This window comes from Pecten maximus, chromosome 12 (assembly GCF_902652985.1).
Source record: "Pecten maximus chromosome 12, xPecMax1.1, whole genome shotgun sequence".
Classification (NCBI taxonomy): domain Eukaryota; kingdom Metazoa; phylum Mollusca; class Bivalvia; order Pectinida; family Pectinidae; genus Pecten; species Pecten maximus.
In genome coordinates, this window is record NC_047026.1 from 39,269,416 (window position 1) to 39,296,140 (window position 26,725).

Consider the following 26,725-nt stretch of genomic DNA (forward strand, 5'->3'; position numbering starts at 1 on the left):
AGGTACAATGTTACCATCTCCTGGATGTCATTTGTATCAACCATTCTTCTGTTAATCTGTTACTTTACCATAGTTAACCAAATTTTTTTCACTCATCAGAGTAAACTGCTTTGGGAACGCTGACATGCTGAGTGGTGATAACTGCTTCTGTGTACAATCCACAAAAACAACTGGTCAGGATTGTGGGACATGTTCAGAGGGGTATTACAGAGAACCAACAGATTTTAGCTGTTCCCTCCGGTGTAATTGTACAAGTGCTCCAGGAACAAAAACACCTGGAAAGTGTAACCAGGTATATTTTATATGACTGTGTAATCAGGTATATTTTATATGACAATGTCACCAGGTATATTTTATATGACAGTGTAACCAGGTATATTTTATATGACAGTGTAACCAGGTATATTTTATATGACCGTATAACCAGGTATATTTTATATGACAGTGTAACCAGGTATATTTTATAGGACAGTGTAATCAGGTATATTTTATATGACAATGTCACCAGGTATATTTTATATGACAATGTCACCAGGCATATTTTATATGACAGTGTAACTAGGTATATTTTATATGACAATGTCACCAGGCATATTTTATATGACAGTGTAACCAGGTATATTTTAGATGACCGTATAACCAGGTATATTTTATATGACAGTGTAACCAGGTATATTTTATAGGACAGTGTAATCAGGTATATTTTATATGACAATGTCACCAGGTATATTTTATATGACAATGTCACCATGCATATTTTATATGACAGTGTAACTAGGTATATTTTATATGACAATGTCACCAGGCATATTTTATATGACAATGTCACCAGGTATATTTTATATGACTGTGTAACCAGGTATATTTTATATGACTGTGTCACCAGGTATATTTTATATGACAGTGTCACCAGGTATATTTTATATGGCAGTGTCACCAGGTATATTTTATACAATAATGTATGACCGTATAACCAGGTATATTTTATATGACCGTATAACCAGGTATATTTCATATGACAGTGTAACCAGGTATATTTTATATGACAGTGTAACCAGGTATATTTTATATGACAATGTCACCAGGTATATTTTATATGACAATGTCACCAGGTATATTTTATATGACAATGTCACCAGGCATATTTTATACGACAGTGTAACCAGGTATATTTTATATGACAGTGTAACCAGGTATATTTTATATGACAATGTAACCAGGTATATTTTATATGACAGTGTAACCAGGTATATTTTATATGACTGTGTAACCAGGTATATTTTATCGGACATTATAATGTAGGTGTGTATATGTGTAGGACTGTATTGTAATGTAGGTGTGTATATGTGTAGGACTGTATTATAATGTAGGTGTGTATATGTGTAGGACTGTATTATAATGTAGGTGTGTATATGTGTAGGACTAGTATAATGTAGGTATGTATATGTGTAGGATTGTATTATAATGTAGGTGTGTATATGTGTAGGACTGTATTATAATGTAGGTGTGTATATGTGTAGGACTGTATTATAATGTAGGTGTGTATATGTGTAGGACTGTATTATAATGTAGGTGTGTATATGTGTAGGACTGTATTATAATGTAGGTGTGTATATGTGTAGGACTGTATTATAATGTAGGTGTGTATATGTGTAGGACTAGTATAATGTAGGTATGTATATGTGTAGGACTGTAGTATAATGTAGGTGTGTATATGTGTAGGACTGTATTATAATGTAGGTGTGTATATGTGTAGGACTGTATTGTAATGTAGGTATGTATATGTGTAGGACTGTAGTATAATGTAGGTGTGTATATGTGTAGGACTGTATTATAATGTAGGTGTGTATAGTGTAGGACTGTATTATAATGTAGGTGTGTATATGTGTAGGACTATTATAATGTAGGTGTGTATATGTGTAGGACTGTATTATAATGTAGGTGTGTATATGTGTAGGACTGTATTATAATGTAGGTGTGTATATGTGTAGGACTGTATTATAATGTAGGTGTGTATATGTGTAGGACTGTATTGTAATGTAGGTGTGTATATGTGTAGGACTGTAGTATAATGTAGGTGTGTATATGTGTAGGACTGTATTATAATGTAGGTGTGTATATGTGTAGGACTGTATTGTAATGTAGGTGTGTATATGTGTAGGACTGTATTATAATGTAGGTGTGTATATGTGTAGGACTAGTATAATGTAGGTATGTATATGTGTAGGACTGTAGTATAATGTAGGTGTGTATATGTGTAGGACTGTATTACAATGTAGGTGTGTATATGTGTAGGACTATTATAATGTAGGTATGTATATGTGTAGGACTGTATTATAATGTAGGTGTGTATATGTGTAGGACTATTATAATGTAGGTGTGTATATGTGTAGGACTATATTATAATGTAGGTATGTATATGTGTAGGACTGTATTGTAATGTAGGTGTGTATATGTGTAGGACTATTATAATGTAGGTGTGTATATGTGTAGGACTATATTATAATGTAGGTGTGTATATGTGTAGGACTATTATAATGTAGGTGTGTATATGTGTAGGACTATATTATAATGTAGGTGTGTATATGTGTAGGATTGTATTATAATGTAGGTATGTATATGTGTAGGACTGTATTATAATGTAGGTGTGTATATGTGTAGGACTATATTAAAATGTAGGTGTGTATATGTGTAGGATTGTATTATAATGTAGGTATGTATATGTGTAGGACTGTATTATAATTTAGGTGTGTATATGTGTAGGACTATTATAATGTAGGTGTGTATATGTGTAGGACTGTATTATAATGTAGGTGTGTATATGTGTAGGACTATATTATAATGTAGGTGTGTATATGTGTAGGACTATATTATAATGTAGGTGTGTATATGTGTAGGACTGTATTATAATGTAGGTGTGTATATGTGTAGGACTATTATAATGTAGGTGTGTATATGTGTAGGACTATTATAATGTAGGTGTGTATATGTGTAGGACTGTATTATAATGTAGGTGTGTATATGTGTAGGACTATATTATAATGTAGGTGTGTATATGTGTAGGACTATTATAATGTAGGTGTGTATATGTGTAGGACTGTATTATAATGTAGGTGTGTATATGTGTAGGACTATATTATAATGTAGGTATGTATATGTGTAGGACTGTATTATAATGTAGGTATGTATATGTGTAGGACTAGTATAATGTAGGTGTGTATATGTGTAGGACTAGTATAATGTAGGTGTGTATATGTGTAGGACTGTATTATAATGTAGGTGTGTATATGTGTAGGACTATATTATAATGTAGGTATGTATATGTGTAGGACTGTAGTATAATGTAGGTGTGTATATGTGTAGGACTGTATTGTAATGTAGGTATGTATATGTGTAGGACTGTATTGTAATGTAGGTATGTATATGTGTAGGACTGTAGTATAATGTAGGTGTGTATATGTGTAGGACTGTATTGTAATGTAGGTGTGTATATGTGTAGGACTGTATTATAATGTAGGTGTGTATATGTGTAGGACTGTATTGTAATGTAGGTGTGTATATGTGTAGGACTATTATAATGTAGGTGTGTTTAATTATGTGTTGCCTAGGATGGAGGAGCATGTCTCTGTAAAGCCAATGTGGAGGGTTACTACTGTGATACCTGTAAACACCTTACCTCTAACTTCACCGCCTCCAATCCCGACGGATGCACGCCATGTTCTTCCTGTGATCAGACAGGAAGTAAACTCTGTGACGATAATGGAACGTGTTTCTGTAAAAGTAATGTGGATGGATCACAGTGTGACAGATGTTCACCCAACCATTATGGTCTACAGGACCCGGGATTTGATGGATGCCAGCCCTGTGCTTGTAGTACAAAGGGTACTGATTCCTCAAAGAAAATGGAATGTGATGTGGTATCAGGAAACTGTACATGTAAAGATTTTGTCTCAGGTAAGGAAGAGTCAAAATTAATGTATTTCAATATTGTGTTTCTTCTGGCCATAATGGGAAATTTGCAAAAAACATGTTAAATAAGGGGGGAAATATATCGATAATGAAAATAAATGGACTGAGAAATATAGACATTAAGACAGCTATATATTAAAATGAAGACATAAAAACAGTTTTATATTAAAATTAAGACATAAATAACTTAAAGACATCTTTATATTAAAATTAAGACATAAACAGCTTAAAGGCATCTTTATATTAAACTGAAAGGGTTAATTTACCAGCTTATAGCCACACACTTGCTTGTAACCATCACCTAAGAGGTCTTAGAGGATGAAGATCTTAATTGTTGCTCTTCTATAGATGTTATTCCTGGCATCCTAACACTCAGTCAGTGATAAGTTTTAAGTCACCTGAGTGAAACATTCTCCAATCTGTCCTTGCCCATCATTTTACACCTTTTCCACCTTGGCCAAAGGTCAACCAAAACTGAAAGTCATATGTGTCACATGTCAACATTTAGACCGTTTAATAATGGTAAGTATAAGGCTGTTGGACTTGTAAACAGGTAAGTATATTTGAAAAAACAAAAAACAAAAAAAAAAAGTTTAAAACTTCCTGCATTTAATTAAATTCAAGTACAAATAATCCTGGAGTTGGTTCATGACATGAGGATCGGGAGTTTGCATGAACTGCTGTATATCAATATTAATAATACTATGATATATCTGCTGATGTAAACTTCTGAAATGTTCAAAGTTATTTGATTAGGTTCTACTTACTGAAGTTCTGTAATTACAATTATCAAAAGAAATGTTCAGACAGAGAGACATTACATGTAATGTTTTCCTTATTCTGCTTGTTCACTTTAAGCCCATTTTTTTCAGTCAATAGAAATTATACACAAGCTTCCTTGTCCACAATATATACTAGGTATCTTAGTTTTCAAACACACTGGGTTTGATCATCAATATTATTCATTTTCCCAACGATTTGGCATTTTGCATGCATATGCATTTCCTGGTTGGTCAACCAACTCTACATAAACACACTTGTAGCAAATAGACTGCAACGGTACCACACAGATATGTTGATTTTTCTGTGCATTAACCACTGCTATGTGTTCCAAGTTTGCTGTGGGAAGTTCATAATCATGATCCTCATGTGCTAACTGTGTTGGTACTTTTTCCATGCTCAAAACCAGAGCAGCATTAATTGGAGGACATCCACAATTACGTGTCGGCACATTATGTTGTTTACAATATTGAATCTGAATATAACACTGTACTTGTCCAATTTGAACATCTGTTGTCTGGCCATAATATGCTATTGTATAGCTGTTGCGTGCATAACATCTCCGATACATTTCAGAATGAAACATATTTGATCCAATTCTCATTCGTTTGAAGGTCAGGTTGTCGGCGAAATGACATCCAAGATAGTGAATCACAGCAGCTTGGTTTTTCTCTGATAATCGTTACCTTGATAAGGCACCTACTGCATATATATTGTCAAACAACAGCTTATCATTTCTGTTTGGGACACCCTTAATTGCATTCAACAATACCATTTCTCGTGATCCGGGAGCTATGTGATCATTTTCCAACTCTGGTAGTCTTTGCATCATACACACACTTTGGGCAATTTGCACATCAATATTTTGAGTTCCATGGAATAATTTCAGTAGCACTCCATTGGCGTTTTCAAATGCAAAACAAGAATAGGTCCACAATGGACCCATGTCAAGAACCATTTGCGGAAGGTGAAGGAGTTGATGTACATTGCATGTCATGTATCTTTCTCCATACAAGGCTGAAAACATACAGCAGAAACATTTCACGAGACTGTCCGCTTTTGCTACCTCCTCTGCAGAGATGTGGTCCTGCAGCAAAATGAAAATTGCGTCAAACAACAGAAGGTAATGCTGAAAGTACTGTTCCTCTTGAAAATCTCTCAAAATGGGGATGGAGTAGTACAACAACCATGATCGTAGCTCAGATGCTTTCCGGTGTTTCAAATGCTCTCGTATCGATCTTGGAGTTCTTTTGATAGTGTTGGGTGGTTTAATGTGCTCCAGCCTCATATTTGCCAAGTCTACAAATTCAGACAGTGAAAACAGTTCTCCATTGTATTCTGCTTTAAACCATAATGACAACAGAAGTTTTGTTATTCCCAACAGGACTCCATGCATATAATCTATGCAAATTCCGCCGACTAAGTTGTTGTATTTCAGGCATTGCAAAAAAGATGGTCCCTTAATACCATTACATGGACTACATGTCTGAATGGCTTCAAAGCTATATTGAATGTTCCCTGCGTGAGTTCGGGGTGGTCCTTCAGGATGTTCGCTTTTGAAGGGGAAAACATGCACATGACCTCTCGGTCCAGTCTTGAATGTTTCACCAGGTTGCAAGCATTTGCTACATCCAAATTTCCCATTGTACTGTACTGAATTGCAAATTATGCTTCTTGCAGGTAGATCTGCTGTACCACCGATAACAATTACTTTACAGTTGAAGTTTCCTTCACTTTCATGGTCAATGTCAAGGCCCAATTCTTCTAAATCTTGAAGACACTTCAGAAAAGGTTCTGTGTAGGACATGATGGTTGGCTTTTTTGATCCAAACCAATTTAAGCCCCCCAAGAATCATGTTGTCAGGATCAGATCGCCTTGGAAATGAAAGTTCATTCACTTGAAAAAAACAGTGGCCACAATGACATATTAGACGACTTGAAACAGGGAATACCATCAGTGTTCCACAGTAAAGATAAATTATGTGGATCTTTCAGTATTCCTCCTTCTCCAGCTAAAGATTTATATATATGTCCATCATAAATGTCATCAATAGAATTTGGATTTTCTTTTTGACGGCTGAATCTGTATTTGATGTCATCCAGAAATGTTGGTCTTCGAAACAAGGCCCGAATCTGATCAGCTAGGGGTATTTCAATAAAGTGTGAAGCAGCAGAGATATCCGAGAGATCTGTATTGCACACTTGGTTTGAACAAATGCGTACAATATTGTCATCTTTGATTAGTGTATGGCAATTCGAACAATACTTGTGAAATATCAGTGGAGTTTTTATGTCTTGAAACCACTTTTGAAATTGTCTAACAGTTTTTGGTACCATATTCTCGGGTTCACAGAAAGAGTCTATCAAATCCAGTAGTAACTGTAAAGATTCACCGGTCAGAGATGCCTTCTGTGCAAAAGAAGCAATCAGCAGCATGCCTGCACCAACAGTGAGTGATGTACCCGAGTACACTGGAGCAAAGGCAGTTCCATGTGTATTCACATGTACATTTGGTACAACAGTAGAATATTCATTCAAATCTGAATTGTTCAAGTCATCAGTTTCTTCATCAAGATCATGAACTTCAAGGTTGATGTTTACATCGTGTGACATTTGATAATCCTGTAGAAGCCGAATAAAATTGTCATCTTTATAATGAGAACTGTCAACAGTTGCTTCGCTCTGCTCTTGAATTCTTGAGTTGGACAGGCTTAGTTCAGCATCATCTACAAAAAAATGAAAATAGATTTTTAATATAATGTTTTTGTTTAAATCCATTATAGGTTTTTTTCCCTTCAAAATTAAAGCTGGTTATAAAAATACATCATGTATATGTATTCAAGTCTTTTGCAATCAATTTTTCAAAACAAAACATTCGTTTTAATATGAAAGATTGTTACCTAACTCTTTCTTATGCAAGTTAGTCAGGCTACTGAACTAATGCATTTGATTTTCTTTTTTATTTACTTTCAAGAAGGCAATTTATTTTTCCAAAGACAACAACACATGCAGTTGATCACGAATTAGCAATTCCTTAAAATGATTTCATTGAAACTGGACAATATCCAAATTTGACCGGTCAGAATTTGAAGCTGAGGCAAATAAATTATAAATCAGCTTATATGATCCTTTAGTGCACTACAATCTTAATCTTAGCAATTTCAAAATACAAAGCTGTGATATTTCTTAGCCTGACATTGACTCTGAGAAACTAAGAAGTAATTTTGAACTTAATCCTGATGTAGATTCAACTAAAGTACCAGTCGGTGCTGGTCGGATCAATAGTGCACCATGTTCAAGCTTAACTAACAACTCAGAACTCTTATTTGAAATTCAGAAATGTATATTCCAAATAGCCCAATAAACGTTAAATACTCTGGTTCACAAGGAAATAAGTAATAGTCCTGACTGAGGGAGTACATAGTTTGGGAGAATGTGTAATGGTCCTGACTGAGGGAGTATACATAGTTTGGGAGAATGTGTAATGGTCCTGACTGAGGGAGTACATAGTTTGGGAGAATGTAATGGTCCTGACTGAGGGAGTATATAGTTTGGGAGAATGTGTAATGGTCCTGACTGAGGGAGTACATAGTTTGGGAGAATGTGTAATGGTCCTGACTGAGGGAGTATATAGTTTGGGAGAATGTGTAATGGTCCTGACTGAGGGAGTACATAGTTTGGGAGAATGTGTAATGGTCCTGACTGAGGGAGTATATAGTTTGGGAGAATGTGTAATGGTCCTGACTGAGGGAGTACATAGTTTGGGAGAATGTGTAATGGTCCTGACTGAGGGAGTACATAGTTTGGGAGAATGTGTAATGGTCCTGACTGAGGGAGTACATAGTTTGGGAGAATGTGTAATGGTCCTGACTGAGGGAGTACATAGTTTGGGAGAATGTGTAATGGTTCCTGACTGAGGGAGTATACATAGTTTGGGAGAATGTGTAATGGTCCTGACTGAGGGAGTACATAGTTTGGGAGAATGTGTAATGGTCCTGACTGAGGGAGTTATAGTTTGGGAGAATGTGTAATGGTCCTGACTGAGGGAGTACATAGTTTGGGAGGAATGTGTAATGGATCCTGACTGAGGGAGTACATAGTTTGGGAGAATGTGTAATGGTCCTGACTGAGGGTGTACATAGTTTGGGAGAATGTGTAATAGTCCTGACTGAGGGAGTACATAGTTTGGGAGAATGTGTAATGGTCCTGACTGAGGGAGTACATAGTTTGGGAGAATGTGTAATGGTCCTGACTGAGGGAGTTATAGTTTGGGAGAATGTGTAATGGTCCTGACTGAGGGAGTACATAGTTTGGGAGAATGTGTAATGGTCCTGACTGAGGGAGTACATAGTTTGGGAGAATGTGTAATGGTCCTGACTGAGGGAGTTATAGTTTGGGAGAATGTGTAATGGTCCTGACTGAGGGAGTACATAGTTTGGGAGAATGTGTAATGGTCCTGACTGAGGGTGTACATAGTTTGGGAGAATGTGTAATAGTCCTGACTGAGGGAGTTATAGTTTGGGAGAATGTGTAATGGTCCTGACTGAGGGAGTACATAGTTTGGGAGAATGTGTAATGGTCCTGACTGAGGGAGTACATAGTTTGGGAGAATGTGTAATGGTCCTGACTGAGGGAGTACATAGTTTGGGAGAATGTGTAATGGTCCTGACTGAGGGAGTACATAGTTTGGGAGAATGTGTAATGGTCCTGACTGAGGGAGTACATAGTTTGGGAGAATGTGTAATGGTCCTGACTGAGGGAGTACATAGTTTGGGAGAATGTGTAATGGTCCTGACTGAGGGAGTATACATAGTTTGGGAGAATGTGTAATAGTCCTGACTGAGGGAGTACATAGTTTGGGAGAATGTGTAATAGTCCTGACTGAGGGAGTACATAGTTTGGGAGAATGTGTAATGGTCCTGACTGAGGGAGTACATAGTTTGGGAGGATGTGTAATGATCCTGACTGAGGGAGTACATAGTTTGGGAGGAATGTGTAATGGTCCTGACTGAGGGAGTACATAGTTTGGGAGAATGTGTAATGGTCCTGACTGAGGGAGTACATAGTTTGGGAGAATGTGTAATGGTCCTGACTGAGGGAGTACATAGTTTGGGAGAATGTGTAATAGGTCCTGACTGAGGGAGTACATAGTTTGGGAGAATGTGTAATGGTCCTGACTGAGGGAGTACATAGTTTGGGAGAATGTGTAATGGTCCTGACTGAGGGAGTACATAGTTTGGGAGAATGTGTAATGGTCCTGACTGAGGGAGTACATAGTTTGGGAGAATGTGTAATGGTCCTGACTGAGGGAGTACATAGTTTGGGAGAATGTGTAATGGTCCTGACTGAGGGAGTTATAGTTTGGGAGAATGTGTAATGGTCCTGACTGAGGGAGTACATAGTTTGGGAGAATGTGTAATGGTCCTGACTGAGGGAGTACATAGTTTGGGAGAATGTGTAATGGTCCTGACTGAGGGAGTACATAGTTTGGGAGAATGTGTAATGGTCCTGACTGAGGGAGTACATAGTTTGGGAGAATGTGTAATGGTCCTGACTGAGGGAGTACATAGTTTGGGAGAATGTGTAATGGTCCTGACTGAGGGAGTACATAGTTTGGGAGAATGTGTAATGGTCCTGACTGAGGGAGTACATAGTTTGGGAGAATGTGTAATGGTCCTGACTGAGGGAGTTACATAGTTTGGGAGAATGTGTAATGGTCCTGACTGAGGGAGTACATAGTTTGGGAGAATGTGTAATGGTCCTGACTGAGGGAGTACATAGTTTGGGAGAATGTGTAATGGTCCTGACTGAGGGAGTATATAGTTTGGGAGAATGTGTAATGGTCCTGACTGAGGGAGTACATAGTTTGGGAGAATGTGTAATGGTCCTGACTGAGGGAGTACATAGTTTGGGAGAATGTGTAATGATCCTGACTGAGGGAGTACATAGTTTGGGAGAATGTGTAATGGTCCTGACTGAGGGAGTACATAGTTTGGGAGAATGTGTAATGGTCCTGACTGAGGGAGTACATAGTTTGGGAGAATGTGTAATGGTCCTGACTGAGGGAGTATATAGTTTGGGAGAATGTGTAATGGTCCTGACTGAGGGAGTACATAGTTTGGGAGAATGTGTAATGGTCCTGACTGAGGGAGTACATAGTTTGGGAGAATGTGTAATGGTCCTGACTGAGGGAGTACATAGTTTGGGAGAATGTGTAATGGTCCTGACTGAGGGAGTACATAGTTTGGGAGAATGTGTAATGGTCCTGACTGAGGGAGTACATAGTTTGGGAGAATGTGTAATGGTCCTGACTGAGGGAGTACATAGTTTGGGAGAATGTGTAATAGGTCCTGACTGAGGGAGTACATAGTTTGGGAGAATGTGTAATGGTCCTGACTGAGGGAGTACATAGTTTGGGAGAATGTGTAATGGTCCTGACTGAGGGAGTACATAGTTTGGGAGAATGTGTAATGGTCCTGACTGAGGGAGTTATAGTTTGGGAGAATGTGTAATGGTCCTGACTGAGGGAGTACATAGTTTGGGAGAATGTGTAATGGTCCTGACTGAGGGAGTACATAGTTTGGGAGAATGTGTAATGGTCCTGACTGAGGGAGTACATAGTTTGGGAGAATGTGTAATGGTCCTGACTGAGGGAGTACATAGTTTGGGAGAATGTGTAATGGTCCTGACTGAGGGAGTACATAGTTTGGGAGAATGTGTAATGGTCCTGACTGAGGGAGTACATAGTTTGGGAGAATGTGTAATGGTCCTGACTGAGGGAGTACATAGTTTGGGAGAATGTGTAATGGTCCTGACTGAGGGAGTACATAGTTTGGGAGAATGTGTAATGGTCCTGACTGAGGGAGTACATAGTTTGGGAGAATGTGTAATGGTCCTGACTGAGGGAGTACATAGTTTGGGAGAATGTGTAATAGGTCCTGACTGAGGGAGTACATAGTTTGGGAGAATGTGTAATGGTCCTGACTGAGGGAGTACATAGTTTGGGAGAATGTGTAATGGTCCTGACTGAGGGAGTACATAGTTTGGGAGAATGTGTAATGGTCCTGACTGAGGGAGTATACATAGTTTGGGAGAATGTGTAATGGTCCTGACTGAGGGAGTACATAGTTTGGGAGAATGTGTAATGGTCCTGACTGAGGGAGTATATAGTTTGGGAGAATGTGTAATGGTCCTGACTGAGGGAGTATACATAGTTTGGGAGAATGTGTAATGGTCCTGACTGAGGGAGTACATAGTTTGGGAGAATGTGTAATGGTCCTGACTGAGGGAGTACATAGTTTAGGGAGAATGTGTAATGGTCCTGACTGAGGGAGTACATAGTTTGGGAGAATGTGTAATGGTCCTGACTGAGGGAGTACATAGTTTGGGAGAATGTGTAATGGTCCTGACTGAGGGAGTACATAGTTTGGGAGAATGTGTAATGGTCCTGACTGAGGGAGTACATAGTTTGGGAGAATGTGTAATGGTCCTGACTGAGGGAGTACATAGTTTGGGAGAATGTGTAATGGTCCTGACTGAGGGAGTACATAGTTTGGGAGAATGTGTAATGGTCCTGACTGAGGGAGTACATAGTTTGGGAGAATGTGTAATGGTCCTGACTGAGGGAGTAATAGTTTGGGAGAATGTGTAATGGTCCTGACTGAGGGAGTACATAGTTTAGGAGAATGTGTAATAGTCCTGACTATATTTCAGGTAGGAAATGTGACCAGTGTAAACCTGGATACAAAAACCTAGATTTTTCAAACACGAGAGGATGTACTGACTGCCAGTGTAATAAGGTTGGTTCCCAGAACATCTCCTCATGTAACTCCTCCTCGGGGCAGTGTTTATGTCTGTACGAAGTCACCGGCAACCTGGAATGTGTGAGTACATTATTTTCATTTTGATAACATGTTAGCTTAATTTACATTAGATATCTACCGGTACATAGTGTTACGGCTGCTACAATCATGACATGGTCCAAGTGTACCATATTTGGTACAGGTTCATATTTCAATCACCTGATTTCAAAAATTAGGTCACTGCTTAAATATTAATAGATTTTCAATCTTCTTGCTCTAACTGATCACTTTATTAATTATCCAGTTGTCCTGAAACTTTAATTAATACACTTATACTTACAACCAGTATAATTCTTTTGACTGAGTTCACATTTCAATCACCTGGGGTCAAAATTAAGGTCCCTTTCTATTAATAGATTAGTAATGTCCTTCGTCTACTGATTTCTTCTAAATTATCCAGTGATGTCCTGAAACTTCTTAATTACAACCATCATTATTGAACAATTCACATTTCAACAACCTGAGGTCAGAATTGAGGTCACTTTTACTATTAATAGATCCTCAATATATCCCCACTCTACTGATTTCATTGATTAACTTATCATCCTGAAAATTCATACACTTACCGACAACCATAATATCCCTTGTACAAGTTCACCATTGTACATCATTCTGTGATAAGTTATGCATTTTCCCAATGAGGTATTTACAGGATAAAATATCTCAATAGACAAAATTCACTTAAAGTGGAATATAGTGAAACTTCTGTCACTCAAAATTTTTTTGCTACAAATGGTTCTATCATATGTGATGCATCATATTTACTGTGAATGTCAACTGAAAGCAAATTTATTTGAATTATGAAAATTCTGTAATTTCAATTAAGTGTGTGTATATTAATTGTAAATATTATAAAAGGAATAACCTCCATGAACAAGATTCATTGGTCATCCAGTGTTATATTCAATGGAAACTTTAAAATCATGATCTCAATTATTACCAGGGTCCATGGCATTCACAGAAGTTATGAAGACAATATGAGTATGATAGGATAAAATATTGTCATAAGTAGTTGATTTCTTTTTTTCTTATTTTCAGAACCCCATGTTTGACTCTGAAACTTTAGAACCTGCATTCGGTCCAATTGCTGGTGGCACAGATGTTACAATCAAAGGAAACTTCTTCAAACACAGCAATGAGAGCACAGAAGTTAAAGTCCTGATCACGGGGGAAAACAAGTTCCTCCCTATAAAAAGGTCAGGCAACATTCTCAATGATATATCAGTTATGTCCAGGTGTGATATTTCAGTGTGATGACACTACAATAGTGTCTGTGATATTTCAGTGTGATGGCACTACAATAGTGTCTGTGATATTTCAGTGTGATGACACTACATGGGGGCAGGGACACAATTGCATTGAACTAGTCTGATGTCACCTACTGATATTAGTGATATTCCTGAATTTATTCACCTCGGTAACACCAAATTTAATTCATGATTTATTGTATAGGGTGGGACTGTCAAACATTCACAAATTCATCATTGATCTGTACATTCTAATTGCATACAAGTTGCCATCCTGTGAGAGACTGTAATTTATATAATTGTATTGTTGTGTTTATTGGGTGTAAAACATTATACGATAATGAAAACATTAAAATATGTAAGACAAGATTGTATTCATGATAAGACTATTAATCTTATTACAGAATGGAGGAGAAGATGCTGGTGTTCGTCACCAACAACATGAGTGATATTGGTCAGTTCAAGATACTTGTACAATGGCCAAGATCTGTGGGATTCAGTGAGAAGGACTTCTCACAAGAATTCACCTTCACTTTCAAAGCCAACCCAGTTGTCACTGAACCAATGGATGCTACTGTATTTAAAAGGTGCATTATAGAGTGTAACTCACATTGTTAGTGAATCTACCTGTCAAAAACATCTACAATTAATCATATACCATATTTATACCTGTGATGAATCCATTACATACATTATCTTTATTACCCACCTGTAATATATCTGTGTTGTGATTGAGTTGTATTCCTATGTGCACCAACATCTTTTTATACCCCCCACAACAACTTTGCTGGGTTATACTGTAATCTGCATGTCTGTTTGTTTGTCTGTGGATACAATTCTGTATAATTTTCCTTTGAAACACTACTCCTCCTAAACCTTTTAGCGGATTACAATCAAATTTCATTTTAATTTGGTGTGAAGCATACTTCTGGGAGGACAATCATATTTTATATAAATGAGGCTGGTGTGATCTAACTATGGGTCCTGAGTGGCAGGGCCCCAAAAGGGGAACTTTGCTGTAATTTCGCTTATTAAAACCCCACTCCTCCTAAACCTTTGAGTGGATAACAACCATATTTGATGGGAAACATCATTGAGGAAGGCCGATCTTTTGTTATAAGAATGAGGCTGATCCGACTGTGGAGACAGAGGGTTGGGACCTTAAGAGAGGAACTTTGGTGAATTTTTGCTTGAAAACACTACTCCTTCTTTTCTCGTGTTGACAACATCCAAATTTTGTGTGAAACATCATTGGGAGAGAACAATCAAACTTTGTATAAGTCAGGCAGGTCTGACCTCTCGGGACAGAGGGACAGGGTCATATCACATGGACACTTGTTAGATGGTTCAACTGTCACATGACTGTTACGGGCCATGGTCCTCATTTTAATATTAAGTACTGTTCAGGGATAAATAAGATTTCTCTTTTCTTCAGTGGCGGCTGTGATGTGAAGATCAAGGGAAGAAACTTTGGCAGTGTGAACGAAGCGAGGCTGATAGCTCATGTAGGAAACACGGAAGTTGTGGATAGGGTTAGTCTCATCAAACCAATATATTCCTCCCTAAGTAAATAATTATATATATATATAAACGATGATATTTCCCAGGAAAACTTGGTTTGTATTGATATAGCCATGCAGATGTGCTTTCTAGGATGAATACGGTACTTGGCATCATTAAACGATATTTACAACACCATTTCATTATTATAGTAAGAATTGGAGGAATATACTAAGTTGTTAATTCTTGCCCTACACTATCATGCATACTGTTTCTCTGTCTTCTACAACATGAAATAGGTATCTAAATAAGAGATGTTTAGTAATTCTTGGCCATGTTTTGTTAGCCCTGTATCAATATAGGCGAAAGTCTGATCAGCTGTCCGTCACCTAACCTCACCAGTTACACAGGTGTAATGACAATCAGCTATGGACTACAACTGGATGGCATAACCATGTACAGAAATCTAAGCAATTATCCTGCCGCAAGAATCACAGTCTTCGAGGACCCGACAGTTGATACCAACGATGATTTGACAATTGACAATATCTTCTCTGAGCATCTCGTCATCAAGGTCAGAATTTCCAAGATTAAGCTATTCATTAGGACCTTGAAGTAAAACAAAAGTGACCTGGGAGGACATTGTCAATCAGAAATAAGTTTTAACCTGATTTAATTAATCCATAAAGAGGCATTACAAACATTTCATAATACATGTAGTAGAATGTATTTAGTTAGTGATACAAAGGTAAAGGTCACAAGGAAAAAGTCCTGTACGTGTATAGATGTATGTCAAGGTCACATGATCACAAAGATGGTCACAGATATGGGTCAGTCACACTGATGAATAATATACATGTCATTTTTATTAGCTCACCTGCCCGAAGGGCAAGTGAGCTTATGCCGTGGCGCGGCGTCCGTCGTCCGTCCGGCCGTCCGGCCGTCCGTCCGGCGTCAACTTTTCCATTCAAGCAACTTCTTCTCAATAACCAAAAGGCCCAGAGACCTAATATTGGGCCTGTAGCATGCTGGGGTGAAGGGCTACCAAGTTTGTTCAAATGAATAACGTTGACCTTCATTCAAGGTCACAGGGGTCAAAAAGGCTAAAATCTTTAAACGACTTCTTCTCAATAACCAAGAGTCCCAGGCAGTTGATATTAGGTCTGTAGCATGCTGGGGTGAAGGGCTACCAAGTTTGTTCAAATGAATGACCTTGACTTTCATTCAAGGTCACAGGGGTCAAATATGCTAAAAAAAAATTAAACGACTTCTTCTAAATAGCCAAAATACCCAGGGACTTGATATTGGGTCTGAAGCATGCTGGGGTGAAGGGCTACCAAGTTTGTTCAAATGAATGACCTTGACCTTCATTCAAGGTCACAGGAGTCAAAAAGGCTAAAATCTTTAAACGACTTCTTCTCAATAACCAACAGATCCAGAGACCTAATATTTGGCCTGCAGCATGCTAGGGTGAAGGGCTCCCAAGTTTGTTCAAATGAATGACCTTGACCTTCATTCAAGGTCACAGGAGTCAAAAAGGCTAAAATCTTTGAACGACTTCTTCTCAATAACCAAGAGGCCCAGGGAGCTGATATTTGGCCTGTAGCATGCTGGGGTGAAGGGCTACCAAGTTTGTTCAAATGAATGACCTTGACCTTCATTCAAGGTCACAGGAGTCAAAAAGGCTAAAAATTTTAAATGACTTCTTCTCAATAACCAAGAGGCTCAGGGAGTTGATATTGGGTCTGTAGCATGCTTGGGTAAAGGGCTACCAAGTTTGTTGAAATGAATGACCTTGATCTTCATTCAAGGTCACAGGAGTCAAAAAGGTTGAAATCTTTAAACGACTTCTTCTCAATAACCAAGAGGCCCAGGGAGTTGATATTGGGTCTGTAGCATGCTTGGGTAAAGGGCTACCAAGTTTGTTGAAATGAATTACCTTGACCTTCATTCAAGGTCACAGGAGTCAAAAAGGCTAAAATCTTTAAACAACTTCTTCTCAATAACCAAGAGTCCCAGAGACCTAATATTTAGCCTGTAGCATGCTGGGGTGAAGGGCTCCCAAGTTTGTTCAAATGAATGACCTTGATCTTCATTCAAGGTCACAGGAGTCAAAAAGGCTGAAATCTTCAAACGACTTCTTCTCAATAACCAACAGTCCCAGGGAGTTGATATTGGGTCTGTAGCATGCTGGAGTGAAGGGCTACCTAGTTTGTTCAAATGAATGACCTTGACCTTCATTCAATGTCACAGGGACCAAACAGGCTAAAATCTTTAAACGACTTCTTCTCAATAACCAAGAGTCCCAGGGAGTTGATATTGGGTTTGTAGCATGCTGTGGTAAAGGGCTACCAAATTTGTTCAAATGAATGACCTTGACCTTCATTCAAGGTCACAGGAGTCAAAAAGGCTAAAATATTTAAACGACTTCTTCTCAATAACCAACAGTCCCAGAGACCTAATATTTGGCCTGTAGCATGCTGGGGTAAAGGGCTACCAAGTTTGTTCAAATGAATGACCTTGACCTTCATTCAAGGTCACTGGAGTCAAAAAGGCTAACATTTTAAAACGACTTCTTCTCAATAACCAAGAGTCCCAGGGAGTTTATATTGGGTCTGTAGCATGCTGCGGTAAAGGGTTACCAAGTTTGTTCAATTGAATGACCTTGACCTTCATTCAAGGTCACAGCGGTCAAAAAGGCTAAAAATTTTAACAACTTCTTCTCAATTACCAACAGTCCCAGAGACCTAATATTTGGCCTGTAGCATGCTGGGGTGAAGGGCTCGCAAGTTTGTTCAAATGAATGACCTTGATCTTCATTCAAGGTCACAGGAGTCAAAAAGGCTAAAATCTTTAAACGACTTCTTCTCAATAACCAAGAGTCCCAGGGAGTTGATATTAGGTCTGTAGCATGCTTGGGTAAAGGGCTACCAAGTTTGTTGAAATGAATGACCTTGACCTTCATTCAAGGTCACAGGAGTCAAAAAGGCTAAAATCTTGAAACGACTTCTTCTCAATAACCAAGAGTCCCATGGAGTTAATATTGGGTCTGTAGCATGCTGGGGTAAAGGGCTACCAAGTTTGTTCAAATGAATGACCCTGACTCGCATTCAAGGTCACGTCGATCAAGTATGCTTAAATCTTTGAATGACTTTTAGTGAAAAGCCAAAGTGCAGAGAAACATTATTATATTGGTCCTGTAGCATGCTTTCAAATAACTGCAGGATCCATATATGAAAAGATCACTGCATTGCAGGTGAGCGATTTGGGCCCATTGGGCCCTTGTTAATTTATGGTATTGCAAAGTTATATTTTCCAAAATTGGTTGTAATTTGCTTATAAATAACAATCACTGTTTTTGTAGGTACAGCTACATGGCATGCCAAAGTATATAGGGTTTATGTTCTATGCAAATTTCATTTGATTTCCATGACAATTAGTGGGTTGTATTTCAATCTTTCTATTTTCTCTTTAATTCAGGGTTCTAACTTTGACAAAGCCTGTCAAGGTAATTTTGAGATAAAACTTGGAAATGATGTCTGTCCAATCGAGTCCATGACCAGTAATGAAGTGAAATGTTCTCCAGTGATTGTGTTTCCAGGAGAGACTAGGGAAGTAGATCTCAAGGTAGGTAATCCATCCCCACCAATATCTACAGAGAAATGTTCTCTAGTGTTTGTGTTTCTATATTAGACTAAGGATGTAGATCTCAAGGTAGGTAATCCATCCACACCAATATCTACAGAGAAATGTTCTCCAGTGATTGTGTTTCCAAGGGTAACTAAGGATGTAGATCTCAAGGTAGGTAATCCATCCCCACCAATATCTACAGAGAAAAGTTCTCCAGTGATTGTGTTTCTATATTAGACTAAGGAAGTAGATCTCAAGGTAAGTAATCCATCCCCACCAATATCTACAGAGAAATGTTCTCTAGTGTTTGTGTTTCCAGGAGAGACTAAGGATGTAGATCTCAAGGTAGGTAATCCATCCCCACCAATATCTACAGAGAAATGTTCTCCAGTGATTGTGTTTCCAGGGGTAACTAAGGAAGTAGATCTCAAGGTACAGTAGGTAATCCACCCCCACCAATATCTACAGAGAAATGTTCTCCAGTGGTTGTGTTTCCAGGAGAGACTAAGGATGTAGATCTCAAGGTAAGTAATCCATCCCCACCAATATCTACAGAGAAATGTTCTCCAGTGATTGTGTTTCCAGGAGAGACCAAGGATGTAGATCTCAAGGTAGGTAATCCATCCCCACCAATATCTACAGAGAAATGTTCTCCAGTGATTGTGTTTCCAGGAGAGACTAAGGATGTAGATCTCAAGGTAGGTAATCCATCCCCACCAATATCTACAGAGAAATGTTCTCCAGTGAATGTGTTTCCAGGAGAGACTAAAGAAGTAGATCTCAAGGTAAGTAATCCATCCCCACCAATATCTACAGAGAAATGTTCTCCAGTGATTGTGTTTCCATATTTGACTGAGGAAGTAGATCTCAAGGTAAGTAATTCATCCCCACCAATATCTACAGAGAAATGTTCTCCATTGATTGTGTTTCCAGGAGAGACTAAGGATGTAGATCTCAAGGTAGGTAATCCATCCCCACCAATATCTACAGAGCAATGTTCTCCAGTGATTGTGTTTCCAGGAGAGACTAGGGATGTAGATATCAAGGTAAGTAATCCACCCCCACCAATGTCTACAGAGCAATGTTCTCCAGTGATTGTGTTTCCAGGAGAGACTAGGGATGTAGATCTCAAGGTAGGTAATCCATCCCCACCAATATCTACAGAGAAATGTTCTCCAGTGATTGTGTTTCCAGGAGAGACTAGGGATGTAGATCTCAAGGTAGGTAATCCATCCCCACCAATATCTACAGAGAAATGTTCTCCAGTGATTGTGTTTCTATATTAGACTAAGGATGTAGATCTCAAGGTAAGTAATCCATCCCCACCAATATCTACAGAGAAATGTTCTCCAGTGATTGTGTTTCCAGGGGAGACTAAGGATGTAGATCTCAAGGTAAGTAATCCATCCCCACCAATATCTACAGAGAAATGTTCTCCAGTGATTGTGTTTCCAGGGGAGACTAAGGATGTAGATCTCAAGGTAGGTAATCCATCCCCACCAATATCTACAGAGAAATGTTCTCCAGTGATTGTGTTTCCAGGAGAGACTAGGGAAGTAGATCTCAAGGTAGGTAATCCATCCACACCAATATCTACAGAGAAATGTTCTCCAGTGGTTGTGTTTCCAAGGGTAACTAAGGAAGTAGATCACTGTGTATGATTTGGGAACTGTTTGTTTGTTCGCTTGGTTTTATCGTCCCAGGATTTACCAGGGTCATTTAGAGCCGGGGTCTCGTTGTAGTAGTTGGTGGCTGCCTCACTGAACAACATATGTGAGGCCCATTGTATGCCATCCAAAGCAGGTAGGGTAAAGTGTCTTGGCCAAAGACACAACAACAACAGCACGAAAAAGTCAATTCCTCAGTTTACTGAGAACAAACCGACATAGGGAGTGTCAAACCCTGCATCTGGGATCTTCACCTTAAAATCCAATCTTATACAGGCAAGTATGCTACCACTGTACCTCTGGGTACCCTAGGTGTTTCAATAATTTGGAATATGATAAAAAAAAAGTGAAAGATTTCATTACTGTATTTAGCAGAAATATATATATCTCTCTAGAGCATTTAATTTTTAAACTTTTATGTCCATGAAACCATCGTCTGCCATTACAATCTTGTTTCAGGTTTTCATTGGAAATTTCCAATCAACAGTGGGAGTTGTGAAGATAAAGTCTTTCTGGGTCACTTGGCAGTTCATCATCATTGCAGCAAGTATCGGAGGATGTATACTTCTCATCATCGTCATTGCCATTGTTGTCAAGTGTTGTCGTCACTACAGAGCAAATAAATCAAAACACATAAAGACTTCAAGTACGTATAGAGTTAAACCTGGTTATACAACAGTTACACCTGGTATTACTACAGAGTTACACCTGGTAATACTACAGAGTTACACCTGGTAATACTACAGAGTTACACCTGGTAATACTACAGAGGTAACTTGGTAATACTACAGAGTTACACCTGGTAATACTACAGAGTTACACCTGGTAATACTACAGAGGTAACTTGGTAATACTACAGAGTTACACCTGGTAATACTACAGAGTTACACCTGGTAATACTACAGAGTTACACCTGGTAATACAGTAGAGTTACACCTGTCATACTACAGAGTTACACCTGGTAATACTACAGAGTTACACCTGGTAATACTACAGAGTTACACCTGGTAATACTACAGAGTTACACCTGGTAATACTACAGAGTTACACCTGGTTATACTACAGAGTTACACCTGGTTATACTACAGAGTTACACCTGGTAATACTACAGAGTTACACCTGGTTATACTACAGAGTTACACCTGGTTATACTACAGAGTTACACCTGGTAATACTACAGAGTTACACCTGGTTATACTACAGAGTTACATCTGGTAATACTACAGAGTTACACCTGGTAATACTACAGAGTTACACCTAGTAATACTACAGAGTTACACCTGGTTATACTACAGAGTTACACCTGGTAATACTACAGAGTTACACCTGGTAATACTACAGAGTTACACCTGGTAATACTACAGAGTTACACCTGGTTATACTACAGAGTTACACCTGGTAATACTATAGAGTTACACCTGGTAATACTACAGAGTTACACCTGGTATTACTACAGAGTTACACCTGGTAATACTACAGAGTTACACCTGGTAATACAACAGTTACACCTGGTATTACTACAGAGTTACACCTGGTTATACTACAGAGTTACACCTGGTAATACTACAGAGTTACACCTGGTTATACAGTAGAGTTACACCTGGTTATACTACAGAGTTACACCTGGTATTACTACAGAGTTACACCTGGTAATACTACAGAGTTACACCTGGTAATACTACAGAGTTACACCTGGTTATACTACAGAGTTACACCTGGTAATACTACAGAGTTACACCTGGTAATACTACAGAGTTACACCTGGTAATACTACAGAGTTACACCTGGTAATACTACAGAGTTACACCTGGTTATACTACAGAGTTACACCTGGTAATACTACAGAGTTACACCTGGTTATACTACAGAGTTACACCTGGTAATACTGCAGTTACACCTGGTTATACTACAGAGTTACACTTTGTTATACTACAGAGTTACACCTGGTTATACTACAGAGTTACACCTGGTTATACTACAGAGTTACACTTTGTTATACTACAGAGTTACACCTGGTAATATTACAGAGTTACACCTTGGTTATACTACAGAGTTACACCTGGTAATATTACAGAGTTACACTTTGTTATACTACAGAGTTACACCTGGTTATACTACATAGTTGCACCTGGTTATACTACAGAGTTTCACCTGGCAATGCTGCAATGGAATTCTAGCATGCACAGCATATTGGCACAAAGAATAAAAAGTATTGCAGAATGTAAATTTAATAATAAAATGAAGTTTTATAATTTAGTTTCCATTTTGTTTCCATGTAGATGAAGGTTTGGTAGACAACGTTGACTTGTTGTTGTATACTGAGAATAGAGAATCAGACACCAGGTGTAAGTTAAACTATTTCATTGGCATGGACAGAGTTATCTTTCCCTTACATTTTCATGGACAGAGTTATCTTTCCCTTACATCTTCAAGGACAGAGTTATCTTTCCCTTACATCTTCATGGACAGAGTTATCTTTCCCTTACATCTCCATGGACAGAGTTATCTTTCCCTTACATCTTCATGGACAGAGTTATCTTTCCCTTACATCTCCATGGACAGAGTTATCTTTCCCTTACATCTTTATGGACAGAGTTATCTTTCCCTTACATCTCCATGGACAGAGTTATCTTTCCCTTACATCTCCATGGATAGAGTTATCTTTCCCTTACATCTTCATGGATAGAGTTATCTTTCCCTTACATCTTTATGGACAGAGTTATCTTTCCCTTACATCTTCATGGACAGAGTTATCTTTCCTTGCATCTTCATTGACAGAGTTATCTTTCCCTTACATCTTCATTGACAGAGTTACCTTTCCTTTACACCTGTTCATCAGGATTGAATTCTTTTTTATGATTCACAATGCAGGAACATATCTGTGTCTTTCCTGTAGACATAGCATGTTTGATTGGTAACAGAGAACCTATATGAAGTACTTGTAATTATCCGAGTCACATTTATTGACAATTTGAATCACAGAATTGTCGGTTGTTCCGTTACATCAATAGTCAAGCCTGCCCTTTATACAGTCAGATTCAGGTCAACGAATTGTGTTTAATTGGGAACTGTTAGTAGTAGTTTTTGTAGACAGGTTTTTATTATATAAAGGTGACAATTTAGGGAAGGTTCTGCTGTCTTTTGAGAATAGCTTCACATGATCATTTGTACAATGGTAGCTACCATGTTGTTATTCATTAAAATAATTTGTCAGCATGTCCTGCCTGTTTATTAACAAAGTCAGTGTTTATCTATATCTTTACATATCATTAGCATGTACAAGTCTGTTAACCCAAACATTTCATATTTCACTGTTATAGTAGAACTGCAGAGTTAACCCAAACATTTCATATTTCACTGTTATAGTAGAACTGCAGAGTTCTGACTGAAGAAAACATGCAGTCCCCATAGTTATTGGATAATTGGCCAGTAGCATGCTGGAATGAGGGACTACCTAGTTTCTTCAAATGAATGACCTTTAACTACTTTCCAGGTCAGAGGTCAGAGGTTTAGGGTCATGACATTGCGTCAATAGCATGCTGGAATGAAGTGCTACCAAGTTTGTTTGAAATATTCTGTCCTTGTCTTGTTCAAAACATTTACTGTAAACGGCTTCTATTGAAAATTCAAAAGTATTAAAGTGATGCCTTGTAACCAATGATATACTGATATAAAAAGCCACTGAATTTCAAAATTAAATCTAGGGTTAGGTTGGGGATGAAGGGCTTACATGTTTGTTCAAAAGAATTACCTTCGTCCATTTTCAAGGTGCACTGAGGTCATATGTTAGAATCTATAACAACATTTCTGAATAACCAAGAGGCCTAGGGTGATGATATATAGCCTGAGTAACATACATGGAACCAACGTCTTGGATCAATGTCTGGTGAATGGTGCAGGCCCATTGGACCTTTTTTTCAATCAAATTATCTTTACTACAACTGAAGCTTGAATCTATTTATAGCCTCCACACAAGGAGTGAGCCAATTTGACAGTTTAGGATCACCAATATTAGCTGTGAAAACATCCAATCCACCACGTCGTAACAGCTATACTGATATGGATGGGGTGCCATTGTCAGATGTTGAAAGTGAGGAAAGCATCGTAGAAAAATTCCTTCACAAATTAGATTCTACATTACGTGATGAGGTGAAATCCAGCCTGTCCAAACGCTCCATCATCAAGCTTGGACTCCGCTGTACACAGAAAGGTAATAATGTATAACTAACTGATCTCGATTCAGACATTCAAGTTTGAGTTAACTCAACCTCATTCAAATAAAATTCATCCTTTTAAAAAGTAGGTAAAATTTGTTTCTGACTGTATTGTTACATTTGCAATCATAATTCTAAACATCAGAAACCACAATTATTCCTAAAGAAGTTCCTTCCTTGAATTTGTTGATTTTGGTGAATCATTCAATCATATTATTCATAGAAGAAGCATTAAGGTTATATAAAGTTACTAATTTGTCTAATTTCTGTTAGGAATTGGAATGGGAAAATAAGTACATGTATTTAAAACTTTTTCCAGGGGCTGAGATTCGCTTGATCGACGGTCAGTTTCAAGAGGGCCCATTTACTGGTCAAGATGCTACAATCAAAACTCCTGTTGCAGAATTCAAAGACTTAGGTAAGAGAGTTGTTTTAAGTTAATTATCAATTATCTGCTTATTTGGTCCAACATTAATAACCCCAGAGTCCAACACATAAATGAGCCCAGAGTCCAACACGTCAATAAGCCCAGGTTCTAACACATCAATAAGTCCAGGATCTAACACATCAATAAGTCCAGGGTCCAACACATCAATTAGTCCAGGATCTAAACATCAATAAGCCCAGGGTCCAACACATCATTAGGTCCAGGGTCCAACACATAAATAAGTCCAAGGTCGAACACATCAATTAGTCCAGGGTCCAACACATCAATAAGCCCAGGGTCCAACACATCAATAAGCCCATGGTCTTTCACCTCAAAACGCCCAGGGTCTTTCACATCAAAACGTCCAGGGTCTAACACATCAATAAGCCCAGGGTCTTTCACATCAAAACGTCCAGGGTCTAACACATCAATAAGCCCAGGGTCCAACACATAAATACGTCCTGGGTCTAATGCATTAATAAGTTTATGGTCTAAAACATCAATAAGTCCATGGTCTTACTCATCAATAAGTCCAGGGTCCAACACATCAATAAGCCCAGGGTCTAACACATCAATAAGCCCAAGGTCTAACACATCAATAAGTCCAGGGTCCAACACATCAATAAGCCCAGGGTCTAACACATCAATAAGCCCAAGGTCTAACACATTAATAAGCCCAGGGTCTAACACATCAATAAGCCCAGGGTCCAACACATAAATAAGCCCAGGGTCCAACAAATCAATAAGCCCAGGGTCCAACAAATCAATAAGCCCAGGGTCTAACACATCAAAAAGCCCAGGGTCCAACACATCAATAAGCCCAGGGTCTAACACGTCAATAAGCCCAAGGTCTAACACATTAATAAGCCCAGGGTCTAACACATCAATAAGCCAAGGTTACAACACATCAATAAGTCCAGGGTCTAACACATCAATAAGCCCAATACTTGTCATCTATATTTCTTTATTCTTTTACCCGTACATTCCATATCATTATAACTTAATGATTCATTGATTGTACTGCCTTTCCGTGTTTTACTTTTAAATAATTTGATTATTGCTATCCAGAGGTCACAATACAACAAGTAAAACAAATTAAATCCTATGGATGGTGCAGAAACATGTTTTGGACACCATCAAGATTTTTTTGTTCCACTCTCTACTTCCAATAGGTGAAGACATTTTGCCACGCTGGATAGGCACAGGTTTAGCAGAGACATTACGTTTCCGAGATTGCTTCCAGGAAAATCTCCACCGGAGCTGTGGCATCACCATTGACCAGAGCCGTTTCTACGTCCTTTATCCGGCCACAAACAGAATCCTGAAGGAACATTTACGAGACAGAAAGCAGGTATAGTAACAGTTCTATATTTTCTGCCAATAACAAGCATACAAAGCAACAAATGAAGTTTCATTGTCCTTGAATTAC

At 38.3% G+C, this 26,725-nt stretch overlaps 1 protein-coding gene across 1 annotated transcript in view; it reads left to right on the forward strand.

The window, feature by feature from the left end:
- Positions 1-26,725, forward strand: part of LOC117338780 — an 87,982-nt gene that overhangs the window by 51,117 nt on the left and 10,140 nt on the right. The window contains exons 9-21 of the mRNA XM_033900108.1: positions 100-292; positions 3,609-3,954; positions 12,463-12,632; positions 13,650-13,807; positions 14,263-14,445; positions 15,294-15,390; positions 15,705-15,932; positions 18,839-18,985; positions 21,115-21,301; positions 22,935-23,000; positions 24,620-24,865; positions 25,189-25,287; positions 26,469-26,647. Coding sequence (XP_033755999.1) covers positions 100-292; positions 3,609-3,954; positions 12,463-12,632; positions 13,650-13,807; positions 14,263-14,445; positions 15,294-15,390; positions 15,705-15,932; positions 18,839-18,985; positions 21,115-21,301; positions 22,935-23,000; positions 24,620-24,865; positions 25,189-25,287; positions 26,469-26,647 — 2,299 coding nt within the window. The remainder of the gene's footprint in view (positions 1-99; positions 293-3,608; positions 3,955-12,462; positions 12,633-13,649; positions 13,808-14,262; positions 14,446-15,293; positions 15,391-15,704; positions 15,933-18,838; positions 18,986-21,114; positions 21,302-22,934; positions 23,001-24,619; positions 24,866-25,188; positions 25,288-26,468; positions 26,648-26,725) is intronic.